The sequence below is a fragment of the Opisthocomus hoazin genome, chromosome 9 (assembly GCF_030867145.1).
Source record: "Opisthocomus hoazin isolate bOpiHoa1 chromosome 9, bOpiHoa1.hap1, whole genome shotgun sequence".
NCBI lineage: Eukaryota > Metazoa > Chordata > Aves > Opisthocomiformes > Opisthocomidae > Opisthocomus > Opisthocomus hoazin.
Window position 1 is genome coordinate 18,218,799 of NC_134422.1, and position 16,231 is coordinate 18,235,029.

Sequence of the window (16,231 nt, forward strand, 5' to 3'; positions counted from 1 at the left end):
ACGGTGACTCAGTGGTCGGATTTGTGCTGCACAGGACGACGCTGGGGTGGCATCAATGCCAGTTCAGCCCATGTCACCCCACAGGGAACCTCCTGGGGTCCCACGTCACCTCCCTAGCACGGTCGCCTGACCTTCGTGCTGCCCATGTCCCAGCTGGGCTGCGCATCACCTCCCCATGTGCTCCACAGCTCTCTGCTCACCCTGAGACCCTGCCCCAGGCAAAGTGGGGGGAGGTCCCAGCAACAGCCAGGGGCCACAGCAATCCCCCAGCCAGCCCCAGAGCCCGTCCACTGCTCGCCAGCCCCTCCAGCCCTGCCACAGACACCAGTCCCTGCCAAACTCAGCCATGGTGTGGGGCAGAGCAGGAGGAACTTTCAGGGGACTGGTTGCAGCCGCCAAGTTGGGGACGTCAGGGAAGGATTTCCCCTCTCCAGCACCCCTGTTCCCCACTTCCCGGCAGGATCAGCTGCAGCATCCTTCCCCCCTGCCAGCCATAATGGTCTACAGGGTCCGGGATCAGAAAGTGCCCCTCCGCCCACCCCCCAGCCCGCACAGGGGTCAGGTCCCCCCTGCCCACACCACGTGCTGCCTGCTCCTGCCCTCACATTTCTTGCAGCTCTGGCAAATCTCCTGTTTATGCAATAAGTCCCCAGCGGGAGGACGGCATGTTTGTTTGCATCCGCACCCGCTCCCCCCTCGCCCCAGCTCCACCCTGCCCGGCACAGCCCGTGCAGAACCCCGACCCGGGGGTCCCGGGGAGGGGGCAGCACCCTGGCACCACGTAGCCCTTCTCTGCTCCCACCAGCGCTCAGGGGCTCTGCTGCTTTTGGGGTTTCTGCCCTCGGGTGGGGGTAACTGGCGGCTGTGCTGAAGAGCTGGGGAGCGGCTTGGCCAGCGGCTCGGGGTGAGTCAGGCAGGGCTGACGCCGGGGCACGGAGGTCTCGCCGCTCCCAGGCTTCCCTCTGAGCATCCCCGGCCCGCCCCGCAGCTGGGCCAGGCACTGTCACCATGCCGTTCCCTCCATGCCCAGATGCCTGGCAGCACCCATGCCAGGGCAGAGGCCACCGGATTGCCCTGCCCCTCCATTGCCCAAGAGATGCTGGTGGTACCTGGGGAGGGTACCGCACAGCAAAAGAGCCCCACGGTGGGATGGACCCCATCCCCTCCGTCTCCCGCCTGGTATGTGCCTGTGGAGCTGCACCGCGGCCCATCCCCGCCAGGAAGGCGGCAGCATGGCCAGGACAGAGGTCACCCGGTGCGCCCAGCTCTGCAGATTGGGGCTGAGATATGGCGGGGACACCAGCCGCTCCACCCCGCAGCAGCCCTTGGGGTCACACCGGCACCCCGGGACCCACGGTACAGCCGGGAGGGTGACAGCCCCCGGCAGCCTGCAGCTGGCCAGTCCAGCAGCCTGGCACGGGGAGACAGGGCAGGATGGTGAAGGCAACACACAGGGAAGCTCCGAGGGGTTACGATGGAGGCAGCAGCACCAAAATAGCCCTGGTTTCAACACAAATAAGGGCAGGTCCCGGCTCCGGGGCGGTTTGAGCAATTGGCCCCAGGGTTGCCAAGTGCCAAGTAGGGGAAGGGGGAGAAAGCAGCGTCCCTGGGCCTGTTTGGGGGGAAAAGGGGCTTTTTGGAGGTCAGGAGGGGGACGGAGGTCCTCCGCATGCCCAGGATGGGCTGTCCCCGCTCTGCCAGCGGGCGCTGGCTCAGCACAGGGCCGGCCGCAGGCAGGGATGTGCTGTGCTCCAGCGCCTAAAAAGGCAACGTCTGCAGGCAGCGGGTCCGGACCCGGCCCCGCCGGCCAGCGCCGCCCTGGCACTGGCCCCGCAGCCCCAGCCATACCTGCAGCCGGTGCCCGCCCGCTGCGGGGACCCCGCGCCCCGGTCCCGCAGGGACCACACGCCCAGCCTGCTCTGAGGATGTCCTGGGGGTCCCACCGGCCCCTCATCAGCACCCCCAACCCCACAGTGGGCACCGGGATTGGCCAGGGAGCAGATCCCACAACTGGGGATTGGCCGGGAGCAGTCACACTGGGATTGGCTGGGACACAGGCTGCTGCAGGGGGCTTCACCAGGATTGGTCAGCAACCGGATTCTCACCCGGGACTGGTCAGTGCCTGGATTCTCACCTGGGATTGGTCAATGCATGGATTCTCACACAGGATTGCCCAGCACACGTATGATTGGTCAGTGCATAGATTCTCACACGGGATTGGTCACTATGTGGATTCTGATGTGGGATTGGTCAGAGCACTGATTCACACACAGGACTGGCCAGCGCAGTGATTCCAGCCCAGGACTGGTCAGTGCACGGATTCTCGCACGGGACTGGTCAACAAATGGATTCTGACGTGGGATTGGTCGGAGCGCGGGTGCTCACGTGGGATTGGCCAGCACACGGGCCCATAAGCAGGCAGGCTGTGCCCTGCTGTGAGCCCTGTGTGGGACCCTGCCCCACAGACCACCACCCCACCGCACCCCACCGCACTCCACCCCACCGCACTCCATGGATCCCTCCCCGCCCCACAGATCCCAGCTACCCCGCTGGTGGAGCACCAGGCGAGCCCCATCCCCAGGCACGGAGACCCCACCACAGGCTTCGGGCTGCCCCGAGGGATCAGGGGCCCATGCCAGCGACCCACAGGGCTGCGACCCACCTCGGGGGGTGGTCGGGGTGCCAAAACAAGCCCTGGCTGCCCCAGGGGGTCTGTGCCCCCCCAGCACTGAGCCCGGGGGCTCCCCTTGTGTGGGAAAGCCCCGAGCAGATGGAGACTGGGGTCAGCGCTGCGTCCCCCTGCAGGGAAACTGAACCTCTGAGCAGCACCCCCAAAACCAGCATCCCCCATTGACGGTGTTGGGGTGGGGGCTTCTCTTCTCCCTGCGCCCCAATACCCTTTGGCACTGCGACGGGATGCCCCAGGGATGGGCTGCAGGAGGCCAGGCACGGGATGGTGGCAGAGCAAGCAGGAGGGTGGCCCCCCCTCCCCAAACAAGTCAGGGCGCAAAGGGACCCCAAAAGTGGGGGGAGGACACAGAGGGGCACAGCCCCAAGGCGCAGCGCCCTGCCTGGGATGGGGGGAGCAGCAGCCCCCAGCAGGATCGCTAACAGGGTGGCTTCGTTAGAGAGGGCACGGGCTGGGGACTGGTGTTCTCCCCACCCCACCTTCCCTGGAGGTGTCACTCCCAGGGACGGCTTCAGACTCCGGGCAGGACACACGCAGCCCTCCCAGTGCCACCACGCCGTAGGGACAACGGGGACCTGCTTGGGTGCCCCCAAGCACCCCCAAACTCCTCAACGCAGCAGACGACCCCCCCAGCACTCCTCGGTGAGGACTCAGGGGGCGCAGCCGCTGTCACCCCTCTGACCCTGCCAGCTGCCCCCCAGCACCCACAGCGGGGTCACCCGTCCCGCACCAGGGGCTGACCCCGACGCCGAGCGGGATCAGGCACCCTGGGAACGGAGCACTTCTGGGGTTTGGGTTTTTATTTTTTTCTCTTGTTTTCTCCTTAAAACCGAGAGGGCTGATGCCTCGCTCCACCGTTTCCTCTCCCAGGAGCACAGCCCAAAAACATCTGCGCCGGGACCTGCCCTGCCGGATTTAACCCTCTGCGGGCCCGGTGGCGTCGGGGGGCCGGGGGTCCCTGCCCGGGGTGGGGGGCTGGCACCCGCCGCGGCTGCCGGGCTCCTCGCCACTCATTAACCCGGGGTTTAACCATTGACGGTCCCGCCGCGGGACCGGGCAGGGGGGTTAACCCGTGGGCTGCCAGGGTGTCCCGGCCCAGGGGCTGCCCCCCCCTCCGTCTGTGTCCCCCCCCCTCCGGGGTGACAGACACCCGCCCGGCATCACCCGCCCGGCCGCGGGGTGGGAATGGGGTGCCGGGGGAGGACCCTGCTTTCCCGCGCAGCCCCGGCTCCCCAGGGACAGGTCCCTACGCACTTCGGAGGGGACGCGGACCCCAGCGCCTGCGCGTCCCCCTCCGGGGCACCCTGCGGGTCACCGCCCTGGGGAGGTGGGGAGGTGGGCACGGGGGGGCACGGCCCCTTCCCGAGCTGCTCACAGCTCCCGGCCGGCAGCAAACCGGCCCTCACCCCCTCCCCAAGCCCTCCTCCCTGCGAGCACCGCATTGCCCCCGCCAAACACCCCCCCCCACATCCCGAGACCCCATCCGGGACTGACAACTGGGGACCCCCCAACACGGAGGGGGGTGGGGCAGCACCCCCCGAACCACGCACCACCCCATCACGGCTCGCATGTCACGCGTGGCCCCTGGCCCCCTGACGAGATGCCACCCCCCCCTGCAGCATCCCCCCCTCCTTTGGGGGGTGGGGGGGATGGGGACCCCCATGCCCTCGCCGCCCACCCGTACCTGGTTCATGACGCTCCCGAAATCCATCCGGGGTCTCGCCTGCCTACATCCGAAAGGGACGGCACCGCAGCCTCACCTGGCCCGGGGGGCGGCCGGGGGGGGTCGGAGGGGCCGGGGAAGAGGGGGGGGGGGGTCAGGCGGGAGCCCGGCGTCGCCCGGGCGGGCGGGCGTGAAGGCAGACTGGAGGCAGAGCCCCCCTCCCTCCCCGGGCCAAGCCTGGAGAAGGAAGGAAGGAAGGAGGGAGGGAGGAGGGAGGGGAGGGAAGGAGGGGGAGAGACCGAAGGGTTTCGCTCCCCGCAAGCCGGGACCCCGGCGATGGAGGGGGTGCAGGGGGGGGTCCCGCCGGCCCCCGCTCCCCTCTGCACCCCCGGGGCGGCGGGGGGCTGGGGAGCCCGGGGGTGCCGGCCCCGGCCCTGGGGAGGAAGGGGGTCCCGGGGGCGGCTTTTTCCACCACTCCCCTCCCTCCTCTCGCTCCTTCTCCCTCTTTCTTCTCCTCTTCCCTCTCTCCCCAGCTGCACGGCACGCTCCAAGTCCAGCCCCGCTCCGCTCCCCTCGCCTCCCCCAAAAACGCCCTTAAAGGCAACCGGGAGCCCGGCTCAGGCAGCTAGCCCTGGGCGAGGGGTGCTGGCAAGCGGGCAGACCACCCCCCCCCAAAAAAAAGCACCCCCCCCACCTCCACTGCCTCCCCCTGCAAAGCGCCTCGCACCCCGAGCCGAGGGGCCACTGCGGGCGGCGGGGCGCAGCGGGGTCGGGGCCTTATCGCCCCGCGTGACGCAGCCAGTGTCCCCGTGCCCTTGGCGGGGGGGTGGCAGGGACGGGGGTGTGGGGCCCTGCTTGGGGCCTTTTCTGCCTGGCACCCCCTGGCACGACTTGACCCCCCCCCCCCCCATGCACAGGATGAGGTGCCCGATTTACGTCCCTTGGGTGCCCCACACCCCTGGCATCGGGGGGATGTGAAGATTTAGCAGCCCACCCTCAATTAAAAAGCAAAGCCAGAAGGCTGGGAAAGCCCCGTCTGTCCCTCGGCACACGGAGCCATGCCAGTCCCCACTCACCCAGGGTGTGCCCAGCATCCCCCCCCTCTTCCTCCCATCTCCCTTCCTCCTCCTCCTCCTCCTCCTCCTCCTCGGGGGCTCTGCGTGGGGATGGATGGAGCCCCTCTCTCCCCGGCCATCCCCGGGGCAGTCCAGCCCTGGCCCTGCTGCGCGAGTAAGTGTTCAGCGCCGGGAGACCCGGGGGGCGACGGGGGGAAGCCCCAGCAGCGTGGGGCAGGGGGTAGCCCACCCGGCGGTGCCCACGGAGTGGCGAGCCGGCCGGGGAGGCGGCGAGCCAGGCACTCGGCCTCGCGCTGTTGACATTTTCTCACCCAACGCCTCCCCGTTCCTGTTTGCGTTTCCGTCCTCGCGCCGCGGGCTCAGCCGAAAGGCCGGGGCTGGCTCCGCTGGCACGGGGCAGGACCCCGGGGACCGCTCGTGCCTCACCCCCCCCCCCAAAGTCACCACGGAGGGGTAGGTGGCCAGGGGCTCTCCCTCTGCCCTCCTCCAAGACTCCCATAAGCGCAATCCCGCTCCAGCAGATCCTGCCCAGCCCCCCCGCGCCGCAGCCCCCCCAGCAGCCGGACGGTGCCGTGGGACGGGAGCACCGAGGGGCACCGGCGGACCCTTCCCACTGCTGAGGACAAAGCGCCAGCATCCCCGGGGGGCACCTCCTCACCCCCCCGCCCCCCAAGCAAGCACCAGCCGTGCTGCCCTCCCCAAGCACCCAAGGTCACGGGGCTGGACCCCAACAGCCACCGCTCTGGGGACAAACCCCCACAGCCGGGATCCACTGGCACCCCCCAAAGAAGCGCTCCCCCAGCACCACAGCCCCCAAAAAAGGAAGCATCCCAAAAAGAGGGGAGCCCTGCAAGCGGGATGGAGAGGCAATGAACACCCTGTGCCAGGGGAGCCGGGCATGGACCCTGGCTCGGCTCCAGCACGGACCCCCGCTTGGACACCCCCCATCCCTGGCTCCTCCGGAGGCAGCCGCAGGACGGCTCCCGGGCCCTGGGAAACACCAGCAGTGGAAGAGCCGGGGTCAGATGGGAAAGGATCAGCGGCCAAGCAGGATGGAAGTGAGTGGGAGAGCGAAGGGCGCTGATAGCACGTCCCCGTCCCCAGGGAGGTGGCGGGAGCTGTCCCCTGGGGAGATGACGTGTCCCCTTTCCAGGACACGGCCAGAGAAGTCCTGGCAACGTCCCTGAACTCCAGCCACCAAACACGTCCTGGAGCCATCGGGGCCAAAGCACTGGCAAGAGCGGGTCCAGCGGTCGGCCAAGGGGCTCCAGTGGCCCCTGCACCCCAAGGGGTCCCACCAGCAGCCCCAGAGAAACCAGCCCGCACCTGAACCAGCTCCTCTGTGACCTAAACCAAGCACCCTTGAGCACCACCACCCGCGACCCCAGAGGAAAAAGGGGGACCTGGAGATCAGGCACCAGGGGGGTCATCTCTGGAGGTGAAAGCACACAGGGAGCAGATGAAGTCCCAGGGAAAGGTCTGTAGAACCCCTTTTTGAGCCAGACCTTTTGTCTGGTTTGGGGTTGGTGCCACCCCTCAGAGGGTGCTGCAGGTCCCCAGGGACCCAGCGCCCTTCCCGGGGCAGATCCCAGGAGAGGTGACCATGAAGGATGCAAAGTAGTCCAGGCAGGGTGAAAATCAATGGGAAACGGGGCAGAGAGCCCCTGCCCAGCCCGGGTCCTGACTCCCACCACAGCAGCGCCCTGGGGGGCTGGATCCGGCCCTGGGAGCCCTCGAGGAGGGAGGCTGGCGGTCCCCGCTGCCTCGGCTGACACCTCCCAGGCCAGCCCCGGCCAGCGCTCACCAGTGCAGCGAGCGCGGGCAGTCTCAGCATCCCCACTCCCCTGCCCGCCCTCCCCGTGCCCAGCAGCACCCGGTGGGTGCAGAGCAGGGCCCCAGCTCCTCCAAGCAGCCGAGCTGACCCCCCCCTTCCCCCAGAGCTGAGAGAGGCCGAATATTTTGGCGGTGATGTAAAGAAGGGGAAAAAGGAAAGAAGGAGGAAAAAATACCCAGAACCCCCTCCAGGACCCGCTGCGCAAACACAACCCGGCACGGCACCGGGGCAGGGCTGACCCCCGCAGCCCCCCGTCCCACCACCCCGGCTGAGCCCACGCCAGGGCCAAGGACACATTCCTGCAGCATTACTCCCCCCCTCCTCCGCCGCCTGCTCTGTTTTGGAGACCAGGGGTGTTGCTAATTAGCTGTCCCGAAGCACTGGGAGGGTGGCTTTTAAGGGGGCATCGGGGACAGGGACGGGACGGGCAGCTCCCCGTGTGACCGTCACGTCATCCCCTCCGCTGCGCAGGACGGCGTGGCTGGGGCGGTGAGCGGGGACACGGCAGCCGCACGTCCCCTTGCACGAGCTCGCCACAGCTGGGACATGCATGTCCCCTCCCCGCAGCCCTCGCTCCTGGCACAGCCACGGGGGTCCCGCAGTGCGCTGCCCAGCCATGCCCCTCACCACTGCCCAGAACCCCACGGGGGTGCCCATCACCACGAGTCAAGCCTGCCCAGAAGCGTCCAACCACTCCCTGCCTCAGTTTCCCCTCCTGACCCCGGCTTGCTATGCAGGCGAGGGGGGGTCCCAACCACCAGCCGAGGTGGGGAGACTCACGTACCCTCCGCCAGCACCCTGCGCCCCAGCACGGGTCCCGCTGCGTCCCCCCCGCTGCCACCCCGGGCGCTGGGAGCGATTGCTCCGGCCGGGACGCGCCTCGCTGCCTGGCCCTGGCCCCGCTCCAGCCCCCGGTTTAATGATGGACAAATCTCCCCCCCCCCCCCGCCCCGAGTTCCATCGCAGGGGGGGCACTTGAAAAACAAGCCAGGCCTGGCGCGAGGCCAGTGGGGACGGGTGGCACCGAGCTGGGGGCACACGCATGTGACCGCCTGCCCGCCCGTGACCACACTTGTGCACACGGGTGGACGTTCTCGCACACACATGCACTCCCCAGCAGGCTCATGCACACACGCATCGTTGGGCGTACATGACCACACGCACACGTGTGACGGCGCAAACACGCTCGTGTCTGGGCACACGCATGCACACTCACACACGCGTGTTCACACGCACAGACACACACACACGGCTCAGCAGCCCAGCACAGCTCCAGTGCCTACTGTCAGCTCCGCAGGGGGAGACGCTGGGGGACAAGGCAGACCCAAGGCGCCCCAGCCCCACGCTCTGTGCCGTGCCTCAGTTTCCCCTCTCAGCACAGCCCGGTACCCCCACTCTCCCAGGACCTTGGGCCCCGGTGTGGCACGGGGCGAGCGGGGCAGGCTGGAGCCCTGCCAGGCCCCAGGGCTGGCACAGCCGTCACTTCCCAGAACACGCGCTGGTGATCGCCAGCCGATTCGGCAGCCAAACGCCGCAGCTCTCCCCGTCCCTCAGCCAAACCACTCATCACCAGGCCGGCTCCTGCCACGGGGAGAAGCACTGTCCCCCATCTTTTCTCAGCCTCTCCAGGCAGTATCATAGCAAAATTCAGCTGCGGTTGGAGCAACCACATCCTGAGGGACAGGGACGCCCCCAGCACCTCCCTTGCTCCACGATCTGGGAAGCACCCGCATGGCCCCACTGCCCGGAGCATCCTCGGGCTCATCCCTCCATCCCAGCCGGGAGGGCAGCGTCACCACCAGATCCCAGCTGTGCCAACACACGGGCTCACCCATGCCTGACCACTGCCACGGAAAGCACTGCACCCCATGCCGTGTCCCCCACCTCTGGCTGCCCCCGGGCAGGGCTCCGTGACTCAGTTTCCCCACTTTTCAAAGGAAGATACATCCCCCCTGCTTTGGGCAAGCGGTTTTGGTGTGGGGACTGAGCAGGCTGGGGAGGGTCGGATACACGCCAGTGTCTGTCTGTCCGTCCGCCCTCCTCGGAAGGAGGGAGGGAGGGAGGTTTGCTAAGCGAGGAAAAATCCCTGAGCGGAGGGGCCGGGCGCGCAAAGGGCCTTACATGGGCATGGGAACAGCATTGTGCTTCCCCGCTGATGTGTGTGCGGCTGCCCTGGCCCCCCCAGAGCCGCCCACGGGTGCCGGGCACCCCGCCAGCATCGCTGCCACCGCGGGCACAGGTCGCACTGCTGTCCCTCCGCTGTCCCTCGGGCAGGGGGGGACCTCGAGAGGTGCAGGTCGCTGCCGGGCGCAGTTCCTGCCTGCCCTGGCGCAGCTCTGCCCACTCACCACCCCGCTGCCTCCCCAGGGACATGGCACCCCCCAGCACCCCCACATACACAGTGTCCCCCCCCGTATCCCCATCACACCCATGGTACCCCTTGGCACCCCACACCCATAACCCCAGTACAGCCTTTCGCACCCCACCAGCCCCCCTACCCACACCCCCATTTCTCCTCTCTCCGCCCCCCCCCAGTCCATTCGGGGTTTTCAACTGGGAGGTCCCCCCGAACTGGGCCAGGAGGCAACTGGCTGGGAGCCAGCTGTGCCAGGGGGGCAGAACCAGGGGTCAGGGCAGGTCCTAAGGGGGTAAACATGGGGGCCAAGGGGAGAATGCTGCCTACAGCATGGCAGGACAGGCTCCAGGGCCAGAAGTCACCGGGGAGGGGACACCGGGACCTCAGCAGCATCTCCAGGGCAGGAGGAGGAAGTGTTGGGGGTGCAGCTGCCAGCAGTTTGGGGGTGAACCCACCTTCCCCCTCCAAAGTGTCCTGGCGGTGCAGGGGTTAAACGTGAGGGTCTTCAGGTAGACAAGAGGCCGTTTTTGCTCTGTGCCAAGCCCCCTCCCCACACGTGCCCTCCCTGGAGACCCTACAATAACAAGCCGGCGTGTGAGTCAGCTGGCCGCTTGCCCGGCTGGAGGAGCCCCTCCCTGGGCGCTGGCCCAAAGGAGCTCTGCAGAAGGCCCCTGGCCCTGGCCCCATACACGCCTCCCCCCAGCAGCACACTCCTCGGCTAGCCAGCCCCACCGAGGGGGCTCCAGCTTCCAGCAAGCGTGGGAAGGGTGACAGAGGCTAATGAAACGCAGGCGGCTGCGGGAGCAAGCCACGGGCTGCCCCTGCGCACAGGCTACTCGGACGCTGCGACCCTGGTGTGACGCCCCTCCCGCTGCACAACCCCATATCAGACACCAGAGAATCCCCGCCGGGCGGGCGCACACCCAGATGCAGGCGCTTCACACCACTCCCTCCCGCCTGGAAAACCACTGGCAGATGCTCCCCGCCGCTGCCGGCCATACTGCGGTGTCCCCTCACCCCACGCCCCCCTCGCCTCTCCCTGTGGCACCCCGGCATCGGGGCAAAGCCACCTCCTCTGGCCTCAGCCCCCAGCCGTCTTTGGCACAGGGTCCCCACGGTGGCACAGGGTCCCGAGGCTGCTGCAGGGTCCTGGGATGGCAGAGATTCCCCGAGATGGCACAGGGTCCCCAGGGTGGCACAGGGTTCTCCCCAGGGTGGCACAGGGTCCTGAGGTGGCAGAGATTCCCCAAGATGGCACAGGGTTCTCCTCAGGGTGGCACATGGTCCCTGGAGTGGCACAGGGTCCCCAGGGTGGCACAGGCTCACCAGGGTGGCACAGGCTCACCAGGGTGGCACAGGGTTGTCCCCAGGGTGGCACAGGGTCCCCGGAGCTGGCACAACCCCATCGAGCCTCCTGGCCACCTCTGCTTGCCTGCTCAGGGCCCAGGGTGCCGGGCATATCCCCAGGGTGCCCCCTCAGCCCCCACCCCCTCCAATACCCTGGCCGGAGCCTGGTGCCCAGTGCCAGGGCTGCTCCCAGCGCCTGCCCCACGCCACCACCCACGCCACAGCACACTGCGATGCCCAACGCATGCCCGGCTCCCGGCACAGCCCCCCCGCCCCCGGGCCTTTCCTCTCCCTCCCTGCTCGGCTGGGCACGGGGCACGGGCACGAGCATGGGCACGTCCCAGCCTACGCTGCCCGCCCGGGGCACGCCAGCCTCTTCCCGCCCGAGATGCCAGCCCCAAAGCCGGCTGGCACGCGTGCCTCCCCAGGGATTCAGGAAGGCGCAGCCTCCCCTGCCCCAGCAGCGCAGTGGTGGGCACTGCGCCCACCTCCAGCTCCCTGGAGAACCTGGGTTACCGTAGGATCGCTCTCCGCCAGCGCAGCAGCCGGACAGACGGACATCACGACCGGGCATCCTCGGCTCTGCTCCCTCCTGCCAGCGAGATCTGCCCCTGGCAGCGCTGGGTACCGGGAGAGGTGCCCAGCCTGCATGCGTGCCGCCGGCAGCGCTCAGCCACAGCGCATGGCACCCACGTGCAGCAGCACCCACCCCGGCAAAGGGCACCCTGCTCCGGGCGCCGGCCCTCTCTGAGCAGGGCTGCACCCCAAAACGCAGCCCCGTGCCCAGACGGGCACACGCCGTCAGGGGCCAGGCAGCAAGGTGGCACTGCCAGCCTCACCCGCCGGTGACACCAGCGCCGTCACGAACAGCCCACGGCCACCAGCCCATCTGGGTGCCCATCTGGTGGGGTCAGCAGGCACGGATCGTGGCATCCCCCCTCCGAGTCCCCAGTGCCGTGCAGGCAGGGACGGGCACGCCGTGGGACACCGGCCTTACCTTGGCTTGGCACTTGGCGTGGCAGGAGAGCTTGCAGCCTGCGGGAGAGAGAGGGGGGACGGGGTTAGTGGCGGCAGGAGGGGGGGTGGCACCCCATGCTGCGGGGCATGGAGGACCCCGGCACCGGGCGCAGGCTGCCGGGACGCACGCATGGATGCCCACGCCTCGCACACGCGCACGCACGCTCCAGGTGGCACCGGCACAGCACAGCACCGTGGGCACGCACGTGTGGCGCTCGGGCACACGAGCCATCCCCGCCGCAGAGCCACCGAGCCGGGCAGCGCGTGCGGGTGCTCGCCCCCAGCGCCCAGGGCTGCGCGGGTGAAGGGAGCCCGTGCGCCGACACGTCTCACGAGGCCTCGCACGTGCCACGGGGGTGCCGCCAGCGCCCGTGTCCCCGCCTGCCCGCACACCACCCGGGAAGCCCTGCAAAGCCACATGTCCCATCCCCAGGGCACACGGGGGTCCCTGCGCGGCGTCACCCTGGCCACAGCCCCCCCCAGGCCGTGGCCCCCCCAGACCCGTTTCCCGCGGCGCAGGAAGCCGCATTGTTCCCGTGGCCGGTGGCTTTTCCGCCCCTCGCACGGGGCTCGGCGGCACCGCACACGTGCGAGGGGCCGCGGCAGCGCGGGCACCGTGGGCAGAGGGCACGAGCACCCGCCCGCGCGCACAGACCCGCACGCGCGTGCATCACGCGGGCGCCTGTGGTGGCACACACGGCCACGTGCACGCACGCAAGCGCGTCGCCTCCTGGCCACCTCCCTGCCCACCCGCCCAGGCGTCCCCGCGCGCTCTCGCACGCCCACGAGCCGCCCCCGCCTCACCTCGGCACGTGCTGCCCTGGCGCGTGATGGCCTGCCGGCAGATCCCGCACGCCTTCACCTTCTTGAAGCTCGTCATCTGGAAGGCGTGCGCTGGAGGGGCCTCCAGGTCCTGGGGCTGGGGGGGACACACACGGGGCTTCATCAGTGGGAACAAGGTGGGACGGAGAGATGGGCACCTGGCCCTGCCCTGCCTCAGTTTCCCTCGGGCAGGGGGGGTCATCCCCCACCTACCCAGGAGAATAAACGTGTGTGTGTCCCACACCCCATCACCCGGGGCCGTGAGGCACGGCGTCGGGGGACCTCGGCTCCTGCCCGGGGGGGCAGGGGGCGGGGGGCGGGGGGCGGTGTCAGCGCGCTCCCGCACCGCCGCGGCCCCTTTAAATAGTCTCTGCCGCCCCCTGGCGGTGCGGGCCGGCGAGGAGGGCGCGCGCGCGTGGGTGCACACGCGTGTGCACGCACACGAGCGCAACCGCACCCGCAGGTGCGTGTGCGTGTGCACAGCGGCGTGTGCGTGCCCACAGATGCGTGTGCGTGTGCGGGCGTGTGCACAGATGTGCGGGCGTGTGCGGGCGTGTGCATGTGCACAGCTGCGTGTGCATGTGCACAGCTGCGTGTGTGTGTGCACAGATGCATGTGCGGGCGTGTGCACAGCCGCGTGTGCGTGTGCACAGCTGCGTGTGCGTGCACGGGCACAGACGTGTGCGCACACCCACGCGCATGCGGCTGCGTCTCGCTGCGTGTCAGTCCGTGCGCGCGCGTGTCCCCATGAGCGCACGCCAGGCCTGTGCAAGTGCACACGCGCGTGCCTGCGTGCGAGGGGCTGGGAACACGCCTGCACACACACACACGTGTGCACGCTCGCCCGCAGGTGTGAGTGCAGGCGTGCGAAGCAGCGTGGGCACGGCCGTGTTCGTCTGCCAGGCAGGTGCCCGCGCAGGGGGTGTCTCAGCGTCGCGCCACATTTCGGGGCGCAGGCCGGGCAGCGCGGTGTCGGGGTGACCCACCCCAAGGGGTATCGTGCCACCCCCCCCCGACACCCCTGTGGGTGTCGGGGGGGGGGGCAGGCACGACACCCCTCCCAGCACCCCCTGGCAGCGCACCAGCCCTGCCCACCCGCCCGCCGCCAGATGTGGACGCGAGCCCCCCGTAAACCCGCCCTCTCACGCCAAAACTCGCCAGGCTCAGCAGAGGCCCCGCGGTCCCCCCCCTCGCTCTCCTCCGCCCTCGGCACGGGCAGGTTTCCGTGTCCCCACGCGCAGGTCCGTGCGCCGTCGCTTGCACGGGTTTGCACACACGTGTGCAAGCCCCTCTTCCCCAGGCACCAGCCCCCGCGGAGCCGCTCGCTGGCCCCTCAGCAGCCCCCCGCGCTCGTGCCACCCTGCGAGGGGCCGGGGTGCACGCGGCTGGGTGTGCACACACGCGTGTGCGCAGGCGTGTCGTCACCCACCCAGCAGCCGTGGGAAAAGCTCCCCCGGGCCGGGGGCTCCCACGCCGCAGTTGCTGGGTGACAGCGAGGACTAACGATGCCATGAGCTCGTTTGCATATGCAAAGCAGCATCTCTGCTGTGGGGTGCCCCGGGAAGCCCACTCCCAGGGACCCGGCCAGGATGCCAACGCGTCTCCCACCCCCCACCCTGCCCTGGCCCCACACGTTAGCGTGGGCCTGCTTCATTAACGGCAATTAGTCTCACTGCGGAAACAGCTGCCCCCCCCCCCCTTCCCACCCCACCGAGCCCCCTCCACTTGTCCCATTGCCAAGGCCATCCCTCTGCCTGGGGGGCTGCTGACCCAGCACCCACATTCACGCCCCCACCTCCCCGCTGCCAGAGGGGGGACACCCTGCCCACCCAGTGCCACCCCGCTGGCCGGGGAACCAGCCCACCCCGTGAAACGACCCCGTCCCAGCTCCATACTGGCAGGATCCCAGTTAGCCTCCCTGCCCCCAGGGCTGGGAACTGCTGGGGGGACGCGTAGGGGGGCCGGGGGACCTCTCAGGGATGCCAGCTGGGTACCCACCCATGGGTACCCACCTCCAGGGGCTGGGCCCCACGTGGGGCGGGGGTACGGGTATCCCTGGCTGTGGGCCCCCCAACACGCAGACCCAAGGAGGCTGGCAGGGGCCTCAGGTGTCCCGGGCTGGAAGAGGCACCGGGGAGAGACGCCAGATTAATCAGGAGCTGGGAGGCCTGGGTTCACTGCCCAGCACTGCAGAGAGGTGCAGCGGGGGGAGAACTGGGATGCCCAGTTCCCCCGAGGCTGCAAAGCTGGGGGGGGGGGGAGGGGGGCAGCGGGACGCCTGGGTCCAGCCCTGTGGGCTCGGGCCCACCCAGCGCTTTCTACCCCACTGCACTCAGGGACACAGCTCGTCTCAGTGACTGGGGAGGGGGGCAGAGCCCCAAACCCCCAGCACAAACTGGATCCCCCCCAGTCTGCCCAGTCTCCCTCCCCTCCAGCGGGGTAGCAGAGCGGAATGGTGGGGGCCCCCGGCCAGTGCTGCAGCCTGGGCGTCGGGGGAGATCAGCCCCCCACCCTCCCCATCCCCGACCCCACACACCCCCCGGTCCTTAGACCCCCCCCCCGAGTCCTGCACCCCACCCCGGTCCCCCCTCGTGCACCCCCAGCCCGGTGCCCCCCGCCGCCGCTCTCCCGGGCTGGATTCCGCTTCTCTCCCCCGGGGTCCCCGCGGCTCCTCCCGCGCCGGTTCCCCCCGCCCCGTCCCGGTGTCCGCCCGTCCCTGCCAGGCTCCGCTCGGTCCTGGTCCCCCCAGACCCGATCCCGATCCCGGTCCCGGTCCCGGTCCCGGCCCCGCTCCCCAGCTCCCGGTCCGCCCGTCCCGCTCGGTCCCGGTCCTCCCCGCCCCCCCCGCCACCAGCCCCCCTCCACCGCCCGCTCCCGGGACCGGCCCCGCTGCCGTGTCCCGCTCCCCCCCCTGGTGCCCCCCGGTGCCCCCCCCGGTGCGGGCCGTACCCAGAGCAGGCAGGAGAGGCAGAGCCCGGTCATGCTGCCCGCGGCCGGCCGAGCCCCCCCCGGCCCCCTCGCTCCGCCCGCCCGCCCCGCCCCGGCCCCCCGCCGCCCCCCCAGCCGCGGGGAGAAGGGGGGTGGCAAAGCCCCCCCTCTCCCGACCCCCGCAGCGCCCACCGGCACCCCGGCAGAGGCGGCCCCGGGGGCAGTTGGGACCCCCCCCCCACCCCGGCAGCGGGGCTTGCGGCACGGGGGGGACGAAGTGGGGCTGCGGCTCGTCCCGTCCCCCCGCTCCCCCCCCGCACACATTTGGGATCCATTTCCTGCGCTGGCCCGGGGGGCATCCTCCACCCACCCCCCCCGTCCCTCCCCCGGCCTCCAGCGGGTCGTGCGGCGGGGCGTCCCCCCCGTCCCCCCCCAGCCGTGTCCCCTGGGTGGTCCCGGGATGGGAGACGGGGAGGGGTCGGCGGACATCGATGCGCCG

The 16,231-nt window shown here is 69.9% G+C and overlaps 1 protein-coding gene across 6 annotated transcripts in view; it reads right to left on the reverse strand.

Moving 5' to 3' along the window:
- TNS1 (tensin 1) overlaps positions 1-15,815 on the reverse strand; it is a 65,123-nt gene extending 49,308 nt beyond the window's left edge. For 3 of the 6 annotated variants that reach the window (XM_075429721.1, XM_075429725.1, XM_075429716.1), the window contains exons 1-3: positions 15,754-15,815; positions 12,787-12,901; positions 11,963-12,000 (exon numbers count right to left, since the gene is read on the reverse strand). In XM_075429721.1, the coding sequence (XP_075285836.1) occupies positions 11,963-12,000; positions 12,787-12,901; positions 15,754-15,786 (186 nt within the window). In that variant the 5' untranslated portion in view covers positions 15,787-15,815. Of the gene's footprint in view, positions 1-4,373; positions 4,868-11,962; positions 12,001-12,786; positions 12,902-15,753 lie in introns of those variants that run through there. The other 3 variants (XM_075429719.1, XM_075429718.1, XM_075429724.1) reach the window with 2 other exon arrangements.
- Between the last annotated feature and the right edge of the window lie 416 nt (positions 15,816-16,231).